Source organism: Egretta garzetta, unplaced genomic scaffold (assembly GCF_000687185.1).
Source record: "Egretta garzetta isolate BGI_Z169 unplaced genomic scaffold, ASM68718v1 scaffold284, whole genome shotgun sequence".
NCBI classification, from domain to species: domain Eukaryota; kingdom Metazoa; phylum Chordata; class Aves; order Pelecaniformes; family Ardeidae; genus Egretta; species Egretta garzetta.
In genome coordinates, this window is record NW_009259498.1 from 486,799 (window position 1) to 511,588 (window position 24,790).

The window sequence follows — 24,790 nt, forward strand, 5'->3', positions numbered from 1 at the left end:
ACTCGTCCAGAGACAGCTGTAAGCATGCAAATAATGCCATCTAGCGGAGCGTCACATTTACCATTCTGGCGAGAAACGACAGCAGTTTTATCCATGCATGTGTACGTTTGCTCCAGCTCCAGCTCCCTTGCAGCAGGCGCGCCAAGGGCTACAAAAGGTTAGGAGAACTGCAGAACCAGAGCTGCGCCGCGAAATGGGAGCGAGCGAATTCATCCCTACGGAAACAGAGTATTTCTGATGTTCCGGGTGCACACTTTGATTGAAGCGTGTTCCAGTACTGGCAGCAAGGCATTCCCCTAGGGATCTTCTGATCACTCTTCTCTGATGGTGACAGAATACCAACAGCTGCATAAATGTAACCGTTCAATAACCAGAGTATAATTATCAAACCCACGAAGCGTCTAACTCATTAAACGAATCAATCAACCCCACAAGAAACTAAATCTAGACCAAATCAGAAGTTTTATAACCTGAAAATAGAAGAGTCTTCATGTCACCTACTACAGACTTGCCTCTCGGTTCACAAGCGACATGAGAGGTACTCCACTACGATGACACTAGACAAATGGCATACATTTGCTTCTAATTTTTTCCTGATTTTGAAATGAAAACACATTGCTCGCTTTAAAAAACACGTTGCAAAAATCCAAAGAGACCCAGCAAGTAAACCAAGATACCTTGAAAAAAAGATCTACGTTTCATTTCCTCCCAAAATATATATAGTCATGCAATATTTGGGTCTCAGTATGAAAGCAAAATTGCATACTTCATATAGCTATAGCTAAAAACTGCAGTGGCAGCATTCCACACAGACTGCACAAGCATTTTCATCTGAAATGGCTTTTCATGAAGATTAGGACCTAAAGACTCCAACGCTTGTTTGACTTACCCGGCCACTAACAACCTCCTTCCAAATAAAATACCTAATGCGCTCATGATAACTATTACCTTCTTTTTGCATAATAAAAATACGCTTATGAGATACCATGCTTCTAAGCCTTCAGTTACATTTACCTTTTAGTTTTGCACATTCCAAGTGTGAGAGCATTCATTTATGATCACAGTCAGCAAGCAAAGACCTCAGTATTTCTTTTACTCACTGGGAGAAACAATTCCCACAAGGTTTATCAGACATCATTCTGGTTTGGAACAGAACATACCGAAGTATACGCTCTGTTTATTGCCAAAGGATCGACTTACTGTTTGAAACCAAAGTCTGATGCTCAAAGCAAATGGAATCACCTAAATTGAAGCAATAACACTCGATCGGAATAAACGCTTCTGATTTTAAGGAGCTGCTGCCAGTAACCAGACATCGGGTCATTTCTGATAGCCGCAATTTTACAGAGGAGTTGGTTAAACAGCTGTTTGCCTTTTACACGGCAGCACAACGCGATGATCTGACAGAAGCGGCAGCAGAACCGATGGAAAAAGGAGGGTTGTTGCTTTAACCACCCCCTTCCCGAGACATCCCGTTACATAAGGCCTCACCGCAGTGCCGCGCGAGCCCATCTGGATGGCAAACGCCACCACACGTGCCGCCAAGAAAAACTCACTTATGAATCAACAACGAAAATTTCTCCCCTTCCGAAGGAGCTTGTGGGTTTGGAAAGGACTGGCACGACAGAAACCTGAACGCTGCAGGAATTTATTTACATTTTACTTGCAGTCAGCTTGAAGCATCTCCTCACTTCGCTTTTTAACCCTTGTGAAATGGAGAAAAGAAAGTTCAAAGCCAGGAAAGGAAAAGCTATGCAACTTTCTGGAATTCCGTTTACGAGATTTTGTGAAATCACAGCTCTCCTTGCATGCAGCAATGCCTTTTCCAGACGAACATACGTTAGTTTTGCGCTGCTCAATCTGTGTTTGGTGGCTGAGCTGCTTTTCCTCTCAACGTGTCAGCAATCAAATACTTTCTTAGACTCTTCGTGTCTTCTAAAACCACATCGTAAAAGTTCAATTCTGTCATTTATAGGCCTTCAATAGTATAGTCTGGAGTCCACAGAAAGTTCATTAGGATATTTCATTTATGCAGGGACTGAGCCTGAGTGATACTAGGTAACCACCAGCCTCCTCTATAGATGGCGGGAGTAAAGCACGCTCCGCACCCTTCTGAATTAGGCCCTAAAGGAACACCACCGCTGCACCCTGTAGTAACTACCCTGCAGACAGTCATAAAACTGGGTAAGTTCCACGTATGGAGGAATCAGCCCAAAGAAAACAGCGATTAGGAAAACCGTGACACAGAGAGTCCTCTATTTCACTTGTAACTTCACAGCTCGGATGGATCTTCAGTATCGATAAAGATGATCCTCGGATATCGCACTCAACACATTGATTATAAATGGTCCAACACTTCTGGCTGACATCAGGGTTTGGGGCTTGTTGATGCATGAGTATGTAATGACTTCCGAAATCCATGCAAGACTCCCTTGATTTTCATTAGCAAAACCCACCGCTCGTTCAACTAAGTTATCGTATTCGTAGCAGGAACTTTCCCAATGAGCACATCTTTCTTACAAATTACACAGCTCACCCCTTTTTTTGTTATATGCTCCTGAAGCGACACTGAAAGTCACTGAGAAAACTGCTTTTCTGCTCACAGACTGGTCTGATGTTTTTTAGCTGCCTCTCAAGAAGTGAGGACCAGCACGCTTCAGCACGTACTTTAAATAAGTCTGGCCAAAGAGGAAGAGGATGACAGGATGGAACAACTGTGCATTGGCTGGAAAGAGATGGTCCAAGTGACCTAATGCGTTAGTTTTCTTCTTTCTGTAGAGCCTACGACTCACAAATGCTTGACAGCACATCATGCACCATCAAGTTACATGCAATCACAGTCGCGACTGACAGGCTAAGCAGCTGCTTACATTCAAGGATGGAAAATTAAATTCATCACTTGCAAGAACAAGAGAAGTGCGAGAAGGAGAGAGGAAACACACTGCCAACGATTTATTTTATTTCCCCAAATTGCTGCCTTTATTTCAGTTTATTAAACAGTAACTGGCCAGGAAAGTAATTGAAATAAACATAAGTGCCCAGGAAAGAAGAAAACAACAGCCAGCATTAAATTACAGTGCTTACATAAAGTCAGTAAGCAAGTGCCAGCATTGATGCCATTTATGAGAACTGCAGCGCTGAGATAAACTCAATGGGTTCTCATATTATCTTCTTGCCTAGCCTCGAAAGAGGTTATCACTTTCCTCCATGTGGCAGCATTTAATTGATTCACAAAGAAGCAGCTATTTGGAACTGAAGCCAGACTTTTGCAGCTCTGAGGAAGACAACATGTTTGAAAAAAGCAGCACTGCTGCATCACAAGGCCTTTCCTGAGGGTGCTGTACAAAAAAAAAAAAAAAATTAATGCTTTTCGGATATGAGAAAAGCACAACAGAAATGTTTTCTTTCACTTCTTTCCATTTAAAGATGCGCTGAACTCTCAGACTTTGCTTCTCACTCTCTCTCATGTGCCTGAGTACGAGACAGTTCAACACCTCCGCAAACTCTCCCTCCTCCCGTCCCAAGCTCTGTCCCTAACAGTCAACACTCTTGTGGACTTCAAACTGAACTGCAATGCAGCTTTTCTGAAACTGTCAGATGGAGGTGGTCCACTTGCTAAGATTCAGAGTAGAGGTTCTGAACAGCACACAGCTCAGGAGAACCTGCTCGGGCTCCCCCACCCGCTGCAGGCATGATGCTGCAGAACTCTTGCCTGCTCATACTCAACCCTTCAAACCGTAAAATGAAGTTTGTCCTACCTCTAAGCCACGATCTGGCAGCTGAGGAGAAATGCACTACAGCATTTCTGATAACATCTGATAACACCGCAGTCCTCAAAGGAACAGACTGAAGCGAATTTTTATTTCCGAAGAACTACAGTCCATGATATTTATTACTAGGGGAAGAAAATGTTGGCAAAAACTATTTCCAGGGACCACAAGATTAGCTCATCCATGCGGAAACAAACCACACAACTTCTTTTCAGACTACTATAGCTTGGAAGATTAGTTAATGTCCTATATAATGAAGAAACAGAAGTATGGGTTCAACAGAAAACATCAGGGATCCTCAACAAATTACGAGCTTGAGCACTGCCACTGCCCCATTCCTCTTCCCCCCAGACCTCCAGAGTACCCAGAGCACGACCGATTCTTGAGTTAGCTGGTCTGCCAAGGGGGACGGATGGAAACAGCAATTAGCAACGTAATCACAGCAATCCAAGTTACAGAAATTCATCGATTTCTAGTGCTGATGAAATATAGATAGGACAAAATGCTAATCTGAAAAAGTTTGATTTTTTCTTGAAGTTCTCCAACAGACTCCTGATGGCACCCAAGGTCTAGATGCATCTCTACGACTGGCGGTAACCAAGCCTTGTAGCGATCTCTGCTGCATCTAGGTGTAACGCTGTTTTAAACCACTGTATATATACTATACACCTTGACAGTTAGTGACTAGTACGATATTCAGAGATGAGACACGTGAAGCCAAGAATTATAAAGAGGAAATGAAAGGAAGACAGAGATAGCGCCAAAAAAAAGTATACAAAGAGTTGGAAGGAAAAAAGGAGATAAAAGGAAAAACTGGTATAGTTTATAAAAATACAGCAATAAAAGAGGCTTTTTTAAAGTGGAAAAATGAGAAAAAACAGAAAATACTAAATACATTCTGTATTTATAGTGTACACTTTCAGTAACTGTAGTGTTTGTTTATATAAAACATTCTATACAATAGCAACAGTCTGCAGTATCCCATAAAACAGATCCACTGGTGAGAAACACCAGAGCTAACTGTTTGTCTATGAGAAGCAACTTACTTCCCTTCCTCCAGTATTTAAAAGTATGATAATGCTTAAGACAGACAGAAGTGTGGTATATTTGTTGTTTATCCTGCATTGCTATTAAGATCAAAATCTTCATTAAAAGCAAACGAGCAGCTACAACAGTGGTAGTGACTTACTGCGGTCCACAGATTTTACGTGACAAGTTACAAGCTGCTTAAACTGGCCCAACCTGCATCATGTTTGGGTTCCGTGCATGAAAATATAAATATACACACACATACACTGATCTAACTGACATACATTACACAATCAAGCAGGAGTGAAATGTGTTTCTTATTAAATAAACGTGGGTGGTCGGCTTGTCAAGCAGCGTTGTGCCGATGAATTCTGTAAAGCAGAGCAACGCTTAATTCTACGTGCACAGCCCTCTGAGGAGGACACAGCTATGCTTCATTCTTCTACCAAGGTGTATTAACATCTCTTTCAACCAGTACAGTAGAAAGGTGGTCCCATCGTCACAGGAAGCAATATTATGACACAATACAAACACCAAGCTTTGACTACCAATTTCTTTCTATTCTACGTTTTTAACTGCATCTTAAAAAGTAAAGTTATGTGCCATTTGAAACAAAATATACATCATCTACCATACAGTTAAAAATCAGACTTTATCGTAAGTTTTTTTCAGATAACACTTTCTTCCTATGTTATTTAAATGGCAGGGATGTAGTCTGGAGGAAACAAACGTTAACTCACGAACAGAAATCAGCAAAAATACACTCTACAAAGCAGTCTTTGAAGCAGATGGGAAAATTCAACCAAACAGGGCTAGGCTAGCGACAGCACTGCTCGTACATCTTTCACCATGGTGCCCTCCCCTCTGTGGGTACCGGGGTTTTTTGGTTGTTTTGTTTGGGTTTGGTTTTAAACAACAATTGTGTCCCTAATGCGAGCGTTATTTCAATATGCATAAATAGCTCCCTGAGGACTGTATGGAGCTGGAAGAGGATTTCTGGTGTCCATTAAGGGCACAGGTTCCCCTTAACGCAATTAGTGAATTTGTGCCTCCTTCTTCACCCAGACACTCATTCTGCATTTAATTTGTAGGTACTGATCTCCTATCCTCTTGTCATAGTTGGCCAAAACTGACAAATATTTTAAGTAAAGATTGGTAAGAGTCTGCAAAAACACATGGTGTGCAAGAGGCTTTCACAGAAATGACCCACTAACAAAGCTACACTCACAGGAAATAACTAATGTAATTTTGCTTTCATTTAATTACATTATTTTAAAGAATAAGAACGATTGATAGCTTTTCTTTTATGAACTTCAGAATACTAGATGACCTCTAGGGGTCCCTTCCAACCCAAAACATTCTATGATTCTATGATTCTACCCTCTCAATTTGTTCCAAGACGACGTGCAAAATCATCCTTTGTGTTATAAAGTTTCTTGTAAATGCAAAATTCTGAATTTTGAAATCTGTTTTTTTTCAAACTCATTTGTGAAGACTGCTGTAAAATCTCAAGAGAGACCTGCATTTTCTGTTACACAAAATTACAACTGCGGATGTTCTTCTATCATATTTCACTAGAAAATGTCTACATTTTTAGTAGGGCTGAAGTAATGAGCTACTTAATGACATATAGTGTGTTCAATTCATTTTGGTTTCTTGCCCAAAAAATTCGCTTCAATACCACTGCCACCCCACAAGCAAATTTATACCACAAGTGAAAATTTATACTTCCAAAGACAAACTTTCATCTCTCTTGCGGTAAACCTTATGCAGTATATCAAGAATTTTCAATAAATATACCTCTCTTCATGTTCTATAGTTTCTGCATATTATACAAAGTATTTTCTCTATTAAATGCAGATTTGGTTGGTGTTTTCTTTTTCTTCTAGAAAGAGAAAGGAAATAATATCTTTCCACCGACAAACTTTAAAAAACTTGAAACAAAAGGAAAAATAAAATCCTTTCTATTGGCTTGAGCTTTTCTAGCTATGATTGGCAAATGCTAGGCTGATGACATTAAATTTTTCATTTAAGGTTAAAATAACGCATCAAAATATTACAGCTCAGAGCAGAAGCAAACCACATTGTTAGGACAACAACCTAATTTAGTCCCCCTGCCAGTGTTGCACTTTGGTAGATTTTATGGAACAACACTTCACCAATAAAAACCAGATGGTCTGTGCACTGGTAAAGCAAAGTGGATGTGGCATGGCAGGGCTCTTCCCAGTACCTCTCTGACAAATATTAGGGATGAAATCACAGCACAGCACAGCTGAACTCAACAGGATTTTGGTCACTGAACTCAACATGGCCAGAATCTCATCCTCGAAAGTTATGAGTCATCCATACGCTCTCACATCACAGCAAATTCATAAACAGGCTACTGAAATCACATTTCATTTCAACTTAATTATTCGCAGTGATGACATATTAGGTTATTACATGAAAATATCATTCTGGACCAATGTTGTTACTATTAAATTTGCTGCTTCATCAAGCTTACATGTCTTTTCATCATTTGTTGCCACAGGATTCTTTATCATTGCTCATAGTAAATCTCAATAACCACTAAAATTTAGGTACCCAGGAAAGCAAACACTGGTCGGGTTCACACGGGGCGTATTTTTTCCAGGAGGCATACGCAATCCCCAGTTTGTTATGGACTGGTTCCCAAAAGAAAGCAACACACTAGTCAACATGAAGAAATAAAGCTATGTTTCAGATACCTGGATCCCAAACCTGCCGAAGCGTGCTTATGACATCAAAGACACAGACAGTGGTTTCTGTGCCCGTCACTCAGAACGCTGCTGCTTATGATCCACTGCTGTTCCATTTCTGCCATCGTAGACCTTTTTCTGACTGCAGGGATCACTTCTATAATCCAATTTCTTCATGGTCAGAATGCCTCATATAAATGACATAATCCCTAGCTTGAGCATTCAGTCACATTAGCACATTCCTTCCCCATGCTCACATTTTCAAAAACCTGTTCTTCCTGCACAAATAGTTATAAACTCATTCATTTAGGGTGAGTGAGTTTAGAGTGAGTAAACCCACTTGTTAGGGTGGTGAAACCCTGGCAGGGGTTGCCCAGAGAGGGGGTGGAGGCCCCATCCCTGCAAACATTCCAGGCCAGGTTGGACGGGGCTGTGAGCAACCCGCTGGGGGTCAAGGTGTCCCTGCTCCTGCAGGGGGGTTGGGCTGGGTGACCTCTGGGGGTCCCTTCCCACCCAAAACATTCTATGATTCTATGATTTGTGCTCACAGATTCAAGCAATGGGGAAAAGGGCTGCTGGTGACTCGCTTTAACATTGGAGCAAGGTTCATTTCTTCATGTTTCTAAAATCTATTGTCAACAAAAATCTAAGTTTTAAAACCACAATGGAACATGGTCACTTACATTGATGAGATCAATAGATAAACAGGTTTTGGAGATCAAAGTTATTTTGAATCATAATCTTCCTGAAAAATACATATTTAATATATTTGTAGCAGAAGCCTGAAGTCTTCTGCTTCGGCTGTGTAATGAGACAAAAACTGGCCTAATGCAGCAAACTGGAGGGGTTAGTTTTGCCTATCGATCTCCCCGAGAAAGCCAGCAAATTACCAGGAACAAAAGCAGGTCAGTAGGACCGTATTCCCTCAACTCAGGTCAGTGTAAAGAAAGCACAGCAGTCTCATTATCAAATATTCTGCACGTTTTCTTCCACGTAACTATCAAACACATTGCCCTAACAGAAGCATAAAAACAAAACATCAAATTCTTCAAACACCATTCAAAATAAGCTCTCTGGCTATGTTCTTAAGCCTTAATTGGCATTTCAAATTGGCAATTGCATACAAAACACTCTAGTATAAAAAAATTATTCCCACTCTACTAATCCATTGGTGACCTACATAAGATGTGACTATGAAGAATCTTTTAACAGTGACATCTACTGGTATATTAAAATCTAGTTCAATTAGTAAAGTTGGTCATTTTTAGACTCTCTCAATTCCACGCTAACATTTAAGTTTGATTCCTCTTTACACGCATAGCAGAGGTATCACGCAGGAGCTGCAACACTTGTGTCAGATGCCTGGCTGTTTGAAAGCCCTTCTGCTACCTCCTTTACTGGAAAATATTTACACCATAGTGGATGGAACAGACTTCACTGTCCTCAACGTATTCATTGAGTAATCCTTTACTAGAACTCACCGTAACAGGGCAAGATGCACACGTCCAGATTCTTCTCCACTCAAAACTGTGGCTATGCCTACTATATTCTAGACATCCTTGCTGTATATCAACAAGATGCATATGTCCAGATTCTTTTCACTTAAAACTAGTGGCTACACCTACTATATTCTATATGCAAAACACATTTGATTCCTTTTAAATTGACAAAAATTGCATCTTCAATATAAGTAATATCTGTTCATTACTGCACAATAGCTTTAATAACCAAGATTCACGCACACTGGAGCAGACAGAAGTACATCAGCATCATATACATTCCTGTTACGAATCCACAGACTTCATGATACTTAATCTCGCCTTTAGTGGAGATTGCACATTTCTTCCATCTGAGTGTCAGCAAGTCTTTTGAAATAATACGCATAAATGGGAAGTAAAAAACTAAGATTCAAGACCATACTGTTCTGAACACTCAAATAATATTTAAATTTGTGTGATTCATTTTATTATTCGTTCCATTATCTGAGAAAGTAATATTTCTCCAATATTTACTACACTTGGTACGCTCACAGCTGGTAGTTGCAAAGAAACCTGAATTCAGATTTCAAGGTTGAGGAATTTCTGGTGAACACCCACAACAAACTAAATTAAACCGGCTCATTAGGATTCCTTCATAAACAAAAGCTAACAAAACATCTGTCTGGCAACAACAATACATACCCCATTCTTACAAAACATAGTTTAACTTCAAGTAGCAGACAGCTTCTGCCTTATCTACACAGTAGGAAATCAAAAGTTTCAGTATTATACTCACAGCGAATTCCGTAAATCATGAGAGGATCAAGTTGCTTCTTCCCATGCTTCCCCTGACCCGAAAGGTTGGAGATGGCCTGAATTTCCCGATGGAAGAGGTAATCAAGCAATGTCAGTGCCATCTTCTCAGCTGTGCGGCAGTTTGTGCTGATGTGCAGCATGTCAGCAGGCGTGATAGGGCAACGGACCCGCATCTCGGGATTATTTTCATCTCCGAGCCATGTCCCATTGGGATAATCCTCTAAAAAAAGAGATTGTGGAAATTCTAATTGTGGCACAGAATGAAACAGTCGGGTTCAAGTTACAGTCAACATTTCTTAAGTTATCATGAGCTCTTCCAGTTTTCTTCACGGTCTCCATAAACTTCATTAAAATTCAGCATGACTAATAGACTCACAAGATTTGCCACAGACAAAGTTTTTCTCAAATCCACACCAATGGTGACCAAAAGTTATTGCCATTAATGTTCTGGCCTACACGAGGAACTGGTGCAATTAGTCCAGATGGCTAACTCACTCGCAGATATCTTTTTGAAGCGTCTCATACATACTAGAGGCCAAAAGCTGAAAGAGCACACTATATTCACAGTGCTCTCATTCATCAAGTTAGTCATCCCCTAAAAATGAAGAAGTAGAGCTAATTTCAAGAAGCTAACAGCTTTGAACCACATTTTGCCCCAAAAGCATCAGATTAAAATGAGTCTAAGCAAGATTATAAATTGAAGAAATTACAAGCAAGAGTGAGCAGTAACCTATTTAATCACTTTAAAAGAGTATTTCGAGCAATGACAATCATTCAAAATGTAGCCAGAGATCCCAATAAAATTTTGGTCTTCCTTCAAATTTACTGGCCAGTAGTCTACATTATTTCCTAAACACACAGTTTACCGAGGAACAGGCCCAGCATAAAGATAATGAATCAATCACTAATCATCTGCCAAGTGCGCCTTCCCTTCTATTCAAGTATAAGGTCATTAGCAGCAGAACTATGCCTGACTTCTCTCGTGTGTACACACACACACATTTTATATATAAGAAGTCTTTTGATTTTTGTCCCAGCCTCTCAGTTTGGCAGGAAAAATAGTATTCCTCTTAAAATGAATAGTTAAGCCCTCACTTGAAATTAATCTTTGCAGGCAATGCCAAAAGTTAGTGGATTCAAGACTAACCAGAAACCCAAACAGAGCTCCTAAGGATGACCAGTCCCTACTGAAGCAGAGGATGCAACACAGGACCTAGGATTAGACTCTCATTCCAGATAAAAAACGAAATTTCCAGTACAAGTCTTGACAATGTTAATCGGAACTGGGTAGAACAACATTCCAGTGCTATTTCAATGTTCACTGACACAGACCATTTGGATTCGATTTCTATGTTTGCTCAACTTTGGGGAGTAAATCAACGCTTCCCGACCAAGAGGTCACTCAGCCCTTCCGTACTACAGCTTCAGTGTTTCGTGGCTGTTCCACACACCTTCCGAACGGTAAAAATGTGAATGAGTCATTCAATTACATGATTCCTCTTTCATTAAATGCCTTTGAAGTAGAGTTTTGTGGTATATACAAAGTCACAAATTCCCGGTTTTCCCTTCTAGTCACAAAATAGGGTGGCAGAGCTCAGACAGATGAGCGTATCCCTTGCACATTGAACAGGACCCCCGAGCCAGCAGCATCTTTATTTCCAAGTACTGGCAGAGATGAAGCAGCCTGCTTTTTACTAGACTACAAGCAAAAAGTATGCAATAAAATATAACATAAAAGCAACTCAAACACTAAAAACCACTTTTCCAACATGACCTTTTGGTTGAGTCATACCACATGTCAGATGCAAGTTTATTCCAATGAATAATGACAGTATGAAGCAAACATTAGGTTATGCAATACTGATATATCATTACAAACATCAGATGATCAACTATAATAATGCCTAAGGAAAAATATTGCTGATGTATGTAGCAGCTAGTCCCTCAAACTTTTTTTTGTTGCAAACAGAATTTAATGCTCTGTTCTGAATAAATTTTTTATATGCTCGCAGGTTTTTTTATACATATATTTTATTTAAACCTTACTTTTTATCCTGAACTATGTAATAGGGCACACTAGCTGTTTTCTGCTCACAGTACCAGGTGCCATCTGAAAAATAAGGTGGTTCAGATTAGTTAGTACTTGTTTTGAATGCCACTGTGTCTGGCTTCACCACAAGCCTTGTTAATATTACCAGGGACAGCAGTCAGTTTCTGAAGATAAACTGAGTGTTTTACAAAAATTTGGGTAGAGCTGGCAAAGCAAAAGACATCTCTGGATAAATGTGTAAGTTTTTCACAGAAATTCTAGGAAGCCTGAGTAAATGAGTCTCCATCCTCCTTCTTTAGCAGTTCACAGAATTGCTATTAGACATTAAGAGTTATTGCTACTTATGGAACACCTTTCACCTGCAGTCTTGTTTAACAAATGCTATGAACCTACATGAACCAAAGATTTTTTTCAATTTGCAGTATCTTTTTTCTTTCTTTTTTTTTTTCTTTTTTTTTTTCTTTTTTTTTTTCTTTTTTTTTTTCTTTTTTTTTTTCTTTTTTTTTTTCTTTTTTTTTTTCTTTTTTTTTTTCTTTTTTTTTTTCTTTTACTGGCACAGAGTCTAGAACATATTGTTTTTACCAAACGCAACTGTTCTTTTATTGCTAACAGCCAGGAAGAAAACCACTATCTTGTTATCCTGACCTACGAACACAAGCCCCACATTACATTACCTCTTGCGTTTCCCTCCCACTATAAAAGCTTCAACAGAAGGGCAATTTGCTTTATAATCATTTTGCATTAAGTGGAACTTGCATGACTAAAGTTAACCATGACTCTACTGTCTCACTGCAGCTACTTAAGGGCACAAAAGCTAAACTATTCCTTATCGTATATAAAAATAATTCCTACCAGCCTGCCAACACATCCGGCACTTTGCGTAGAGCAAACACGGTGCGATTGGCACACAAAAAAAAGAGGGTGAAAAGAGAAAGCACAGTGCCAGCGATGGAGGAGGCAGAACTGCTCTGAACAAGTGGCGTGGTATGGGAGCAGACAGACTGAATAAGGAAAGAGGAAAAAAAGACTGGGAGCTGGATGGAAGTTCCCACTGAACAATTAAGTACCTAAACACTATTGATTAAAGCTGCATCATTGGACGCTCCTAGCACTCAAACATCCTTTTGTGCTTACTGCAATGGTTCTTTACGTGTACTATCGGGCATTATATGTAGTATCTAGACAGAATCGAGATGAGTCAGGTTATTTAGTACATCCAGTGGAATAGCCAGATACCGCGCCAGGACTCTGCTAGGCACTGCACAACCGTACACAGCTGCTTCTATTCCTTAAAGACTACCAAAACATAAATAACATGTGAGGGGTTGGGGAGGAAGAATACAGTCCAAGAACACACTTGTCTTAAAAATAATGAAGCGTAAACCCACACCCTCCTCTCTCAGTTAATTGTACACCTTTTTTGTTTTGCCCTGAAGTATTTTTCTTCCATTCATTTTCCTAACGGCCTTGCTGCAATTCGAATGCACTTTGAGTGCTGTGTGGAAAGGTACTTCCTTGCGTTTCTTTACACCGAATATTGTATCATCAGAGAAGTGGCTCTTGATCATTCCCACTTCCAGTGTTAAAAGTCCTGACATTTTTATCTGATTTCTTCCCTGTACTTAGAAGCTCATTTCAATGACAGACAGACTAATTTCTAGCTCCTCTTCAATGCTTTTTTAAGATCAGAAAATTTGCCTTTATCTCCATTCTACTGAATCCAGAACTACTTTGCTTTTCAATGCTGTTTTCAAATCTTTTTTTACTGTATGAAGTCCATTTCTTTTATCTCACAACGCAGCTGACCACTCCTCTGTTTCGGCAGGCACACGCAAGGAGATGAGAGGCAGCTGGGGCTGCTGCACAAACACGCATTTTTATGGGAACAGGATGAGCGAGCTTTAAGGTTAGTATCAAGAAAACCTATGTCAAAAGAACAAAACCCAGACAAGAGTCACTGTGGCTTTCAGACTCGCTCTCAGCATGTGTATATGTTGTCCTGCCCGGGGAGATGACAGACACTTAACGGTTACTCACGTCTTTCCATTGGGATATGAGCCCCCCATGGGGGCATTAGCACTAAGACTGGAAGCAAAGCTAGGCTCCGCTCTCGCTAGGTGCTGTCACTCACTCCTTTAAACCAAGGAAATACAAAAGGAAACACCTGCCTACAAAAACACGTGGATTAACATGTTCCATTCTACCGAGCAGTTGTGTTTATTTTACTAACAAGGCTGGGTGCAAATCTGGCATTTGCAGAGAGAACAACCAGTAGCTGCAGTACAAAGGCCAAACGATGAATTAACCTCAAAAAAAAAAAAAACCACAAAACCCCAAATCCTAAATTATGAAAATAAATCTCTATTTCTAGAGAAATTAAATAATATTTTGGCTGATGTGTAGGAGATTCAACATTATCTTTTTAAATAAACTCCTGTCAATTAGCCTGAGTCCTTTGCCCCTGCAAGAGTTCACAGGGTTAGTGGTTACCTGACAGATATTACAGAGCACTGATTTTATTAACTAACAACCATTAAATGTAAGGAAACAGTGACACTCAGGCTATAAGTTAACCTACAAATCTAGCAGTGTGATTTAAGCTTGTGGTAAAAGAGAGGTTAAAGAACTCACTTTAAAGCTACATTCACCAAAACCTCCTCCCACCACAAAAAGCAGCTGAGATGCTGGGAGTTCTGGCAGAAGGAAGCGTACCCCATGCACACACACACACACACACCCGAACATCAGAAACCCTGGACACAGAACTGGAGTTTTTCACTTGACTCTTCTCATGGGGAAAAAAGGTTTAATTTCCATGTAAATGTAAAAGAGAGCTAGCCAGAAGAATCTCATGCTCCGAGCATAATTTTCTGTACAGTGCAAAGGATTTGGCTGAGAGAGACACAGTTCCAGTTAACATCTAAGCCCTTATGGTTAGAGGACCAGTACGCTGATCGAGATACTCTGAAAATACATCCTGCACTCTCCTGCATGCATGGTTTCTCCAGTTGTCTGCCAGACAATGTGGCATGAAAGAACGGGCACGCAGCACCAAAGCCCGCTTGTCTCAGCCAATACTACAGTGTGCACAGAAGTCTCAGCATGGCATCGGGGAGCTTACTTGTTTGTTAAAACTAACGCCTCAGTTTTAGCATATGGTTAAATCCATGAGAGAAAGAGGAGATTCACTTACTTTATGCGTCGTGGAAGGGCAGGGAATTTATTCAACAGAAGTAGAAAATGAGGACTATGAGATCATCTGTAATTTAAAACGATCAGCTAAAAAAAAAAATCCAGATAAAATTGAGAAAATTAAAATCCATGGTCTAAGAGGGCTTTTTAAATCCTTAGAAAATGTGTTTCATGTCAGAAAATTAGATTTCCAATTTAGATTTTGCTCCCTTTCTTGTTTATTGCCTCTTTGTTACATTTAACTTTACACAGTGGACCAGACTGCTAATTCTAAACCTCACTGTGACAGATACCTGGAAGAAGCCGTTGTTCATTTGTTTGGTCCCAATAATATTTAAAAAAAAAATAAAAATAAAAAAATCAGAGCAATTCCGTTCCTATAGTTTTCTTTGGCTTTAATAAGTCACTGAAGCTCCTGAAGTCTCATCAGTGTCTTTGCAGCAGCTATATATAATATTGTTTTAAGGTACAAGAAGTTTGCTATTTAAAAGTCCATTCTCGCTGTCTGTATCTGGTCACGAGGAGCTTGGCAGGGAAAGCAAAGTGCTGCGAATGATCATATGCGAGATTCGATCTTACAGTGAACTGGAAAATCCTGTGGACAGATAAGTCTGGGCCACAAATAGCTGCCTGGATTCCCATTTGGAAAGCAAATTCTGAGCACTATTTAATACTACCATTGGAAAGTGACTGTTTCAGATGCAAAATTGAAGAGACAATATGTGACTAAATTTTCTTAGGAAAAATATTATTCATCGTTTAATTAAAACACTATGTAGGCCAGTCTTCCCTTATCTTCTCAAAAATACGCGTTTACATTTTTAATTCTATACTTTTGATAGTCTTAAAATGCTGTAAAAAGGAATGCAGAGAAAGCAGATCCGATACAGAACTGTCACATACGGTGCCAAACATCATCTGTCAGTACCTCAAGTGTAAAGTTCACTGAACCAAATTCTAAATCAATGGATCTTGCCATTTTATTTATATCACCTAAAACCAACTTTCAGGAAGCTCTGTTCAAGGGCATTTCGCATACTTGGGAGACACTAAGGACAGTGTGTTTCTTTCTTAGTAACTTCAAAGCCTTGGCTTTAGCATGGCTGTTTTTAAAAATATCTGCTTTTAAAGCAGCACAGTAATGCTGAATGGGGCATTCTTACACCACAAGGATGACAGGTCCTGCTTTTTTTTTTTTCCTTCCATATTAAAGATAGGACAGTAACTCTATTGTGAAAGATTTAAAAGGATAACAGAATGTGTGCTGATGTTTTAGGAACAGATGCTCCTCTTGTTTGTAAAGTCACAGATTAAATATTTTAAATGTTACCAAATACTGAGTATGTGCAAGAACAGTATCATTATAATATTCCTTACATCTTGAAGCCCCTTGCATCTTGACAGCAATATCTAGTATTAAGCAAAATAATGCTCTCATCACATCTCCTAGAGAGATGTGCAAGTACAGAATAATCACAATGCCTTTAGGTCGCTTATTCTTCAGTTGAACAGCAAGTATGCAACGTTTCAGCTTTGTTGAGCTAAATTGAAGCAGCTGCTTAATATTTTTCCTGTACATAAAAAAAGCAAATTCTGTTTTTCCCAATATTCTAATGTGAAATTTTGAAGAGCAAGCTCTTGTAAAGTTTTTCAAAATAAAATTCAACACCTTCAGAGGAAACACAAAACTGCCCGATCACAGCAAAACTAATATATCAAAAAAATTAGTAAATATCTATGGATATTATCTATTCTTTGCTTTCTGCTGTGGGCACACGTTAACTATGTAAAATACCAAAACTGCTATTTAGTGCAAGCTCAAGACTTATCAGAAGAGTTCTTCAGGAACTGTGATCTTTTATACATGAATTCCAAGCACTTGACCCACCATAGGAGAAATCTCAAGTAAGCAACAGCCACACTTCCAGACTGTTTCCTATAAATCCAAGAGTCTATCCCTCTTAAATCAGAATCAAGTGTTGCGGAAGGTACTATGTAAGTACAGAACAAATACAACGTCCTTACCCAGGAATTTTTCAGTCCAGGTGTAAGGCAGGAGACAATAGGTAGATTACAGACAGGCAGGCAGGTGACAACCCACACTGAGATGGTAGGCATCACCAGAAGATGGCTGGCTAAGTTTTACGAAAAGACAAGTTTATGAGCAAGTATCATAGACAGTGATGTACATATAGTTACGAGGCTCTCCTCCCAAGGAAGTAGAAGAAAGCATAAAAATCTCTGAAAGTATTACAAGCACGGAAACCTGTCATCTACGGCTGAGGAAGTCAGAGCAACTCCAACCTGTGAGTGGGAGATGGCAAAGGACAAGGTCTTCTTTCATAACAAGGGTGTCTCGGAGTATCGAAAGGGACACAAGGAGAAGATGGGCTTAAAATCACGAGTTTGGAAAACTGTATTTGTAACAGCTTTCTGAATATAAGGCCAGAGAGGAGTCCTTACAGTAAATAAGATAGGAGGTAACTGGAACCTAGACAAGAGTGTTATTTTCATCTCAGCTGTTATCTATTAAGCACATAAAAGGCTCCTTTTAAGTGCTGATCATTTGAAAATCTACTCAACATTCTTACCAAAACTTATTTGTTCACAGTTACTGCAACTTGCTTTTCTTCGTTTAATATGCTAAAGCAGTTAAAATTTTAGACGAATGTATTTGAGAATGTCAGAATACTTTTTAACAGATTTGTGGTGAGCATGAAAGTGCATACGGCTGCCAGGTTATAGCTTAGTCAATTGAAAACCAACCCTTGACAGGATTATAGCCACATACCAGTACTAGAGAATTCATTAAAGTCAGAAAACAATATAGGTGTTTAATACCATAGGTTTAAAACTTCTGTAATTTAAAACTAGCGTGGATCTAGTGTTCTTCACGGTATTACTTTTTGCAGTGGAACACAAAATCCAAAAGAACGCAACACAGTTAGGATGAAAGTTTTTGTGAACAGAGACTATACATGAGGCCTTATTTACCACGTAATCAACTGGTACTGATATCTTCGGAGATCTGAAGGCCTAAAGAATCAATTCGCAAAATACGTTCTGCGCAAGGACACTAAATATCAGCTGTAGCATTTTAGGTTGGTGAAATCCAATTCAGAGACTACAAACCTTCATAAATGGGCAAGAATTCTGGCAAGCACAGAAAAATAGCCTCCTCAAAATAACGTAATGCTTTAAACTTTTCCTCCTATTGCCACCTTGAAAGCGTAAGACATACAATATCTGAAAACTGAAAAGAGAACAGTGCCATCACATCATTTAGCACAAACTCCCACATAACTATTAAAAAAAAATTCAGCATGTTTAGTATATAAAACTTAATGGCTTTCCAAAACCGTATCAGTGAAATTAATGAACTCTCTTCCTGTGCTGTCTTTGCTTTGCATAACACGGTGAACTGTACCAAGTTGGAGGGTGCCCATGACGTATAAGTCACACGATTCTGCACAGCTCCAATACACCTGAGAGAAAGATCAACGCCATTCCCATCACAGCCGAACAGATGGATACGAGTCACCCCATTATAAACCACTTCACACACACAGCAACTAAATCCTCGCGATCACCAACGGACAAACAAGTTTTTTGTAACAGGTCCTGAAGATCTACAAGAGTTCATTACAAAAAACAACACAGACAGACACCAGGCCCAAACGATGTTTTAAAAGTGTTCTTCATTAATCATTGCTCATCGTTTTTAAGCCTAATTAGAAAGTTCAAGAAAAAAAAACAACATAACTTTAAGCTGAGAATATGCTGTATTCCAAAACTTACAGTAGGAACACATTCATGTCAAAATCAACTGGATTTTTGAAAGAGAAAAACACATCTATCAATTGTTGGCATTTGCTTTAAACACTTTGCAGTGATAAATGTTTGTTTCTTATTCCATTAAACAAGAAAGATGTGTAATCCATGCTGGTAAAGAAAAGAAAAAAGAAATAAAAAAATTTTAAAAAGAGGACAAGGAATAAGAAAAGTTCCCTACAATTTTATACACAGGTTTCCTCCAGAGTAAAGAAAAAGCACTCATTGCCTCAGGAGAACACAGCAAAAGCATTCATTTTACATTCATATTTACATTGTTTTCATCTACCAAAACCTTTCAGAAAACCAGCCTCTATCCAAATTCTTAGATACTCTCGAGTGAAATGGTTTGTTTATAAGTTTGACAGGTCATGCTATAACTCACGCTTGGTGGTTTCTTTCCTCCAGAAAAAAATTTCTGCTAAACCAGATGCGTTCATGTATTCAGAGAACAACTACCACACAAAAGACCTCTACAAACACGGGAACAGCCGAGTACTTCAAATTTCAAAAACCCACGCTTCAGAAAGAAATAATTTATATGAAAACACAAAGGTGTGCCTCCTGATGTAAACTGTTAGTCGCACTTCGAGGACAGGAGGCGAGTTACCCATATAGCTTTAATGTTGCAAATGCCAGCATGAAAGAGAAGAGGAAGGTTAACCAGATTGAATTTATTTAGTTAAGTCTGCTATGGATAAGGACAGTTTCACAACTGACAACGTAGTCCAATTTACTCAGGGGAGCTCTCCAAAAGCTCGTCCAAATCAGAACTTCTTAGCTAAGATTATAGCTAAGATAATTACACAACAAAAAGATCTCTGGTTTGAATCAATGCCTCTTGGTTCAAGTGAGGACCTTTGACATCATTAATGTATTGTGTTAAGAAAGAAAAACAACAGGAGGGGATTTTTTTTTTTTTCCTAAATCAGAAAAATAAAGAGAAAAGAGATGGGTAATGATTCAGTCAGGTACACCTTATGGACAATGCTTACAGTTAACATTTTTAGCATTGCTTGAGCAGTTTAAATTACCAGAATAGAGCAGCTTGGACACAGTTTTATCTGGTAGGTTGGACATTTGCTGCTTTAAGACTTCTGCTCTTTCACTTCTACTGAAATGCAAGTTCAGTAGTGGGTCACACCTGGGCTGCTTCATTCAGCACCTTGTTCCAGCACAGTAAAAAACGTTTAGATTTTTTTATTTAGGATTTAAATGAAGGCTCCAATCCAGATCTCCAGAAACCAAAGATGCAAATTAATCAGTTTTAAGCTGATGTCCCATTCCCATTTAAACACTAAGACAATCAGTGGCATTTAAGTCTTTCAGTGTTTCTGGAGGAAGATACCTTCTTAAAAGAAGTTTGATGAAACAAAATTTTGAGCTTTGATCTTCTTATTAAATCACCATCCATTTGTAGAAAAGTTTTTTTTACATCTAAAGCACATGGCTATCAACTTACGCTACTGTTTATACATCCATACTGTAATTTCCCCAAAAGATCCACTTGGGCTGCAACAAAGTTAGAGTAGAAAAGACACACTCTAACATATGCATTCAAAACAACAGACTAATCAGTTTGGACAGTTATTAATATCTATGGGGTAAAACTACAGGTTAAATGAAAAAACCACTATTTTTAGTTGGCTGAATAAGGATGCACTTGATATTTTCTATGCCAAAATCTGACATTAATAAAAATAGTAAATCACTAACTAGTAAGCCTTCTAGCCTATTTTAATTTGATTTTACACTGGTAATTCAATACTGACCAATTCTATTCTTGGTAGATTTTATCTTCAGTTGTGCAAGATTACTTCATGTACACCACTTTTAGAACTTCAGTCCAATGAATACATCAGGTGTTGGTATTTCTACTACTATCCCCACGTGAAAGGACATTTCCAAAGTGAAACTGGGGTGGTGGTGGTGGAAATCACAAAATTCCACAAAAATCAGAGATTCAATATCTCTAGATGCTTTCAGTTCATAAATACTACATCTTAAAATTAACACTTTGCAGACCATTAACTGCATCTGTAAAATGGATGAGCATTTTCAGTTTTCGAAGAAGTAAAAAAAAGAATCAAGTAACTTGCTCAAAGAAAAGAGAGAATACAGCTTACTGCACATGCAAAAAGAGGAATGTACAACTGGAGATGGAATAAAGTCACAGTGTTCTGCTGGCCAAAACCACCCTGTTATTCTAGACCATTACTGGAACCAGGAACTGGGCTCCATGCTTCTGTATAATTAATTTTCAGGAATAGAAAGGCAGTAACACTAATATTTTTTAAACTACAGTACGTGATTAAATGCGCTTTGAAAACAGCCAAAGAGCAAACAATTGCCTTTATATAAATCTATTAACTAAATCCTGAAAATATCCACAAGTCTATGCCATATCCAAAGTCAGCTAAAGCCCAACTATAAACACAGTTTAGTTTTGCTTTCCAGACACAAGGGGACAGATGGGAGTCATACTGAAAACCTGTTGTTTAGTCTCAGTCCATAAGGGCTGAAGTACGCCACTCTCACCCCCACGTATTTTACAACCAATCGAGATTCCTTTGACCAACTCGAAGTCATTCAGAATTCTTTCACAGACGATGAAAGCAAGCTGATGGGCGCTATAACTTTTGCCTTTTACTGCTGAAGAAAATGAGCCTGCACAACAGACCTATTATTCTTCATCACTTCCTTTATTAATAATTTAATTTTTGTGACATACTGCAGGCTAGTTCGCTTAGCATTCCTTCTGCGCAAGCAGTCCTCTCATCCTCGCGAGGGCAAGAAGAGGTAGGTGTGGGGGATTACTGTTCTGATTCCCAAAGCATTCATCAATCTCAGAGAGATTTTTAATGGATGAGTGTTCTAAAGGTCTGAAGAAAATCAGATCTGAAGACATTAATGGATTAGCTGTTTCTTCAAAATTTACATATACAACAATGGATAAAAGGCCAACATCACATTGGTCTGTGCAAATCTGTGCCAAACAACAAGTCAAAAAGGGCATTATACAACAAATACCCTCCTAATGTTAGAAACTTTGTTCCTGGCATAGCTGACACAGAGCTGTATGAAATATTAACAGACTCCACAAAGAGTGCGTTTTATATGTATTTTCACATTGAAATATCAGCACTATCTGCAAATCGATCGTTTCTTTTGAAAGGAATTCCTCAGAGAGTCTCAGTCTCCTCTAATTCCCCATTGACCCAAAATGAAATACCCTTCGAAGCGACTGCCTCACAACATACAAACAGGACAGAATGGAACCTGAAAGCTCTTTATAATATGCCTGTGTTGAATGAGCACCCATAAAAGTCAAAGAATCCTAGGGTCAGGTGCCTCAGAACAACACTTTCAGAAACAATCTTTGGTGCGCGAGACTTTCAATAGACTGACTTCATCAAAGCTTCAAAGTATCAAAGCTCTAAAGCATCTCATTGAATTGCTGGCCCGTTCTGCAATCTTTGAACACACTCTTAAATACTCAGCTTCAGGCTATCTTGAATTAATCCTTACCACTAATTGTATCCTAACCTGTTCACACCCAGCATGCTTTTACCAATGGCTGGAGATCACGCAGAAGAAACTGAATCGCTCCTAAATTTGAGTCCTCCTGTTTCAACAGCAGAGACCAAAAGACAACACATTTATCTCTTAAGTAGAAAGGTCACCTCCTAAGTGCATTCTGCTGCAACAAATTCCTGACTTACCCTTCTCTGGCACATGAATATAAATATGAACCACCACATCCAGAATAACGCTTAAGTAAATGTTCAACAAATACATTTTAAAAACTAACTAGGAAAATTATTAAATTGAAGTCTAGGATTCAAATTAAATCTGCATTAAAAAAAATCGCTGAAACTTTCAAACTAAAAGTTTGAACATAAAACATAATTTATCATGTTACTTTCACCTAAACCCCAGTGTCCCTCATATCATCTTGTTTGTGTTTAATATATAGCAACTAACATTCCTTTCAGTATTTCCTATCACATAAAATAGAATATCTTTATAAAGCTAATCTAAAACTCTTAGATTTCACTGCATTTGATTTCTCTGTCCAAGACCTAAAGAATTTTCAGAAAAATCTGACACTACACACTATCCTGTTAACAGTCTGGTTTCAGTATGAATTCACTCATAAAAATGGTTCACGCTTGCTAAAATAACTATTTACACTCATAAGAATTACACAGGTAGACTGGCATAATGAGTTACAGGAGATAGTTACAGGACTTGTAGATATTATTTCCCAGAGAAGGAATTTATTTTCCTGAAACAATATTTCAACTTGGTGATAGGAAATCCTGCAGGCTGCATGTCTTAATTTAAAGGATTTAAAATACAAAGCTACACTGCTATAGAGGGGCATACTTTTTAATTTTTAAAAGTAACCTTAATTAGCTGTTCTGCCTGTAAAACTAGTAAACATGAAAAACTAACAATTCATTCACATTCATTCACTCCTATTTAAGTGCTTGCTCTACTGCCCAAAAATTCAAGGTTGGACCCGTGACCTGACCTCTGAAGCTTCCAGTTGGATCTTAGTTCATCCCACCACCACATTTACTTTCCTCAAGTAGCCTTATAGTTAGAGCAGCGTACCTTCAGAGTTCAGCGTAATAAGTGTGACATTGTTCCCCATATTTTGGTTTCCTAATTGTCCATTGTTGGAAACGGAGTCACTGGCCTCAGAGCCACTCTCTCCATCTTCATTGTGACTGTCGTCATGCCCTGGAACTTTCACCACTATGGTGTTCTGCCTACGTCCAGGAACAGCACTGTGGAAAAGACAAAGTACGTAACTTTGGGAAAACACAATCCTCGATGAGGAAAAGCATCATTACAAGGCAATTAAAAACATCAACTGAAAAAATTAAATGCATTATAAAAGCATACGCCTTTAAACAAGCCTACTCCTGTTTATAACTCAGAGCTATCCAGCAAAACAAAAAGGAAGGAAAAGAACAGAAGAAATAAAAAGTTTTAGATGCACACTTTCTAAATTTGCATCAATGGAGAAGTCTAGGCCCAGTGTGCAAAACTAAAAAAAATTAAAATAATTTATAAAAACATATTACATCAGAACATTTTCTACCCAGACTCCCCAGTTCCACTTAATTTAAAATTTGCTTTAGATAGTACAAATTTTAATAAGCCTTCCTGGGCTGCTGCATATTCCTCCTTCAGTTGGTTAAATGCAGGATCTTGGCATGCTGCCAAGTGATCGTGCATCCGTGTAAAAAATATGTAGCTATGGGCACTCTTTTTCAACTCTCAGTTAGCTGCCAACTAACACTGAACTAATCCCAGATCCTCCAAGATGTTCCCTCCCCATCAGGAATGAAGCATTGCTCTGTACCTTTACTGCTGATACGAGGTTTCCCCAGGCAGAACTGTCAGCCTGATAAAATATTCCAGTACCAGTTCAATGTTTTTCCCCCCACTATTACCTAGAACACTCCTCATTTTGCACTTCGAATTGCTGCAGAGACCAATATTGGTCTGGCAAAGGAGGGAACAAAGGGGGAGGGTTCCCCTAACTGCTACTAACTTGCTAAGGATATTTTCCAGAGAATCCGCTGTTCTGCTCAGTGGCTCTTCTTGCCCAACCATCTTGGCTACGATTGAATTCTGCCGGTCATTGTTCAGTATTACTGTGGTCTGAGGGACAACACTACAAGACAAAAATCAGAGAGAAAAATGGAATGTAAAGAAGCAAACCTTATGAATAATACATTAACACAGTCTTATGGCTTAAACAGTCTACTTAAAACCAGAGACTGCCTCTAAGCCTAGCTCTTTCTCCCAGCATCGCGGTTACGTATCAAATGCTAAAGCTGGTAATCCATCTACTTTGACATCTGTACCATTTCAAGTACTCAAAATTCT

At 38.8% G+C, this 24,790-nt stretch overlaps 1 protein-coding gene across 6 annotated transcripts in view; it reads right to left on the reverse strand.

The window, feature by feature from the left end:
- Positions 1–24,790, reverse strand: part of LOC104125026 (BTG3 associated nuclear protein) — a 309,443-nt gene that overhangs the window by 263,209 nt on the left and 21,444 nt on the right. For all 6 annotated transcript variants that reach the window (XR_004841820.1, XR_004841821.1, XR_004841819.1 and 3 more), the window contains 3 exons: positions 24,453–24,575; positions 23,504–23,679; positions 9,791–10,030 (listed from right to left, as the gene is read on the reverse strand). Coding sequence is in view for 3 of the 6 variants with exons in the window: in XM_009637422.2 (XP_009635717.1) it covers positions 9,791–10,030; positions 23,504–23,679; positions 24,453–24,575 (539 nt within the window). In the remaining 3 variants the exon portion in view is untranslated. The remainder of the gene's footprint in view (positions 1–9,790; positions 10,031–23,503; positions 23,680–24,452; positions 24,576–24,790) is intronic.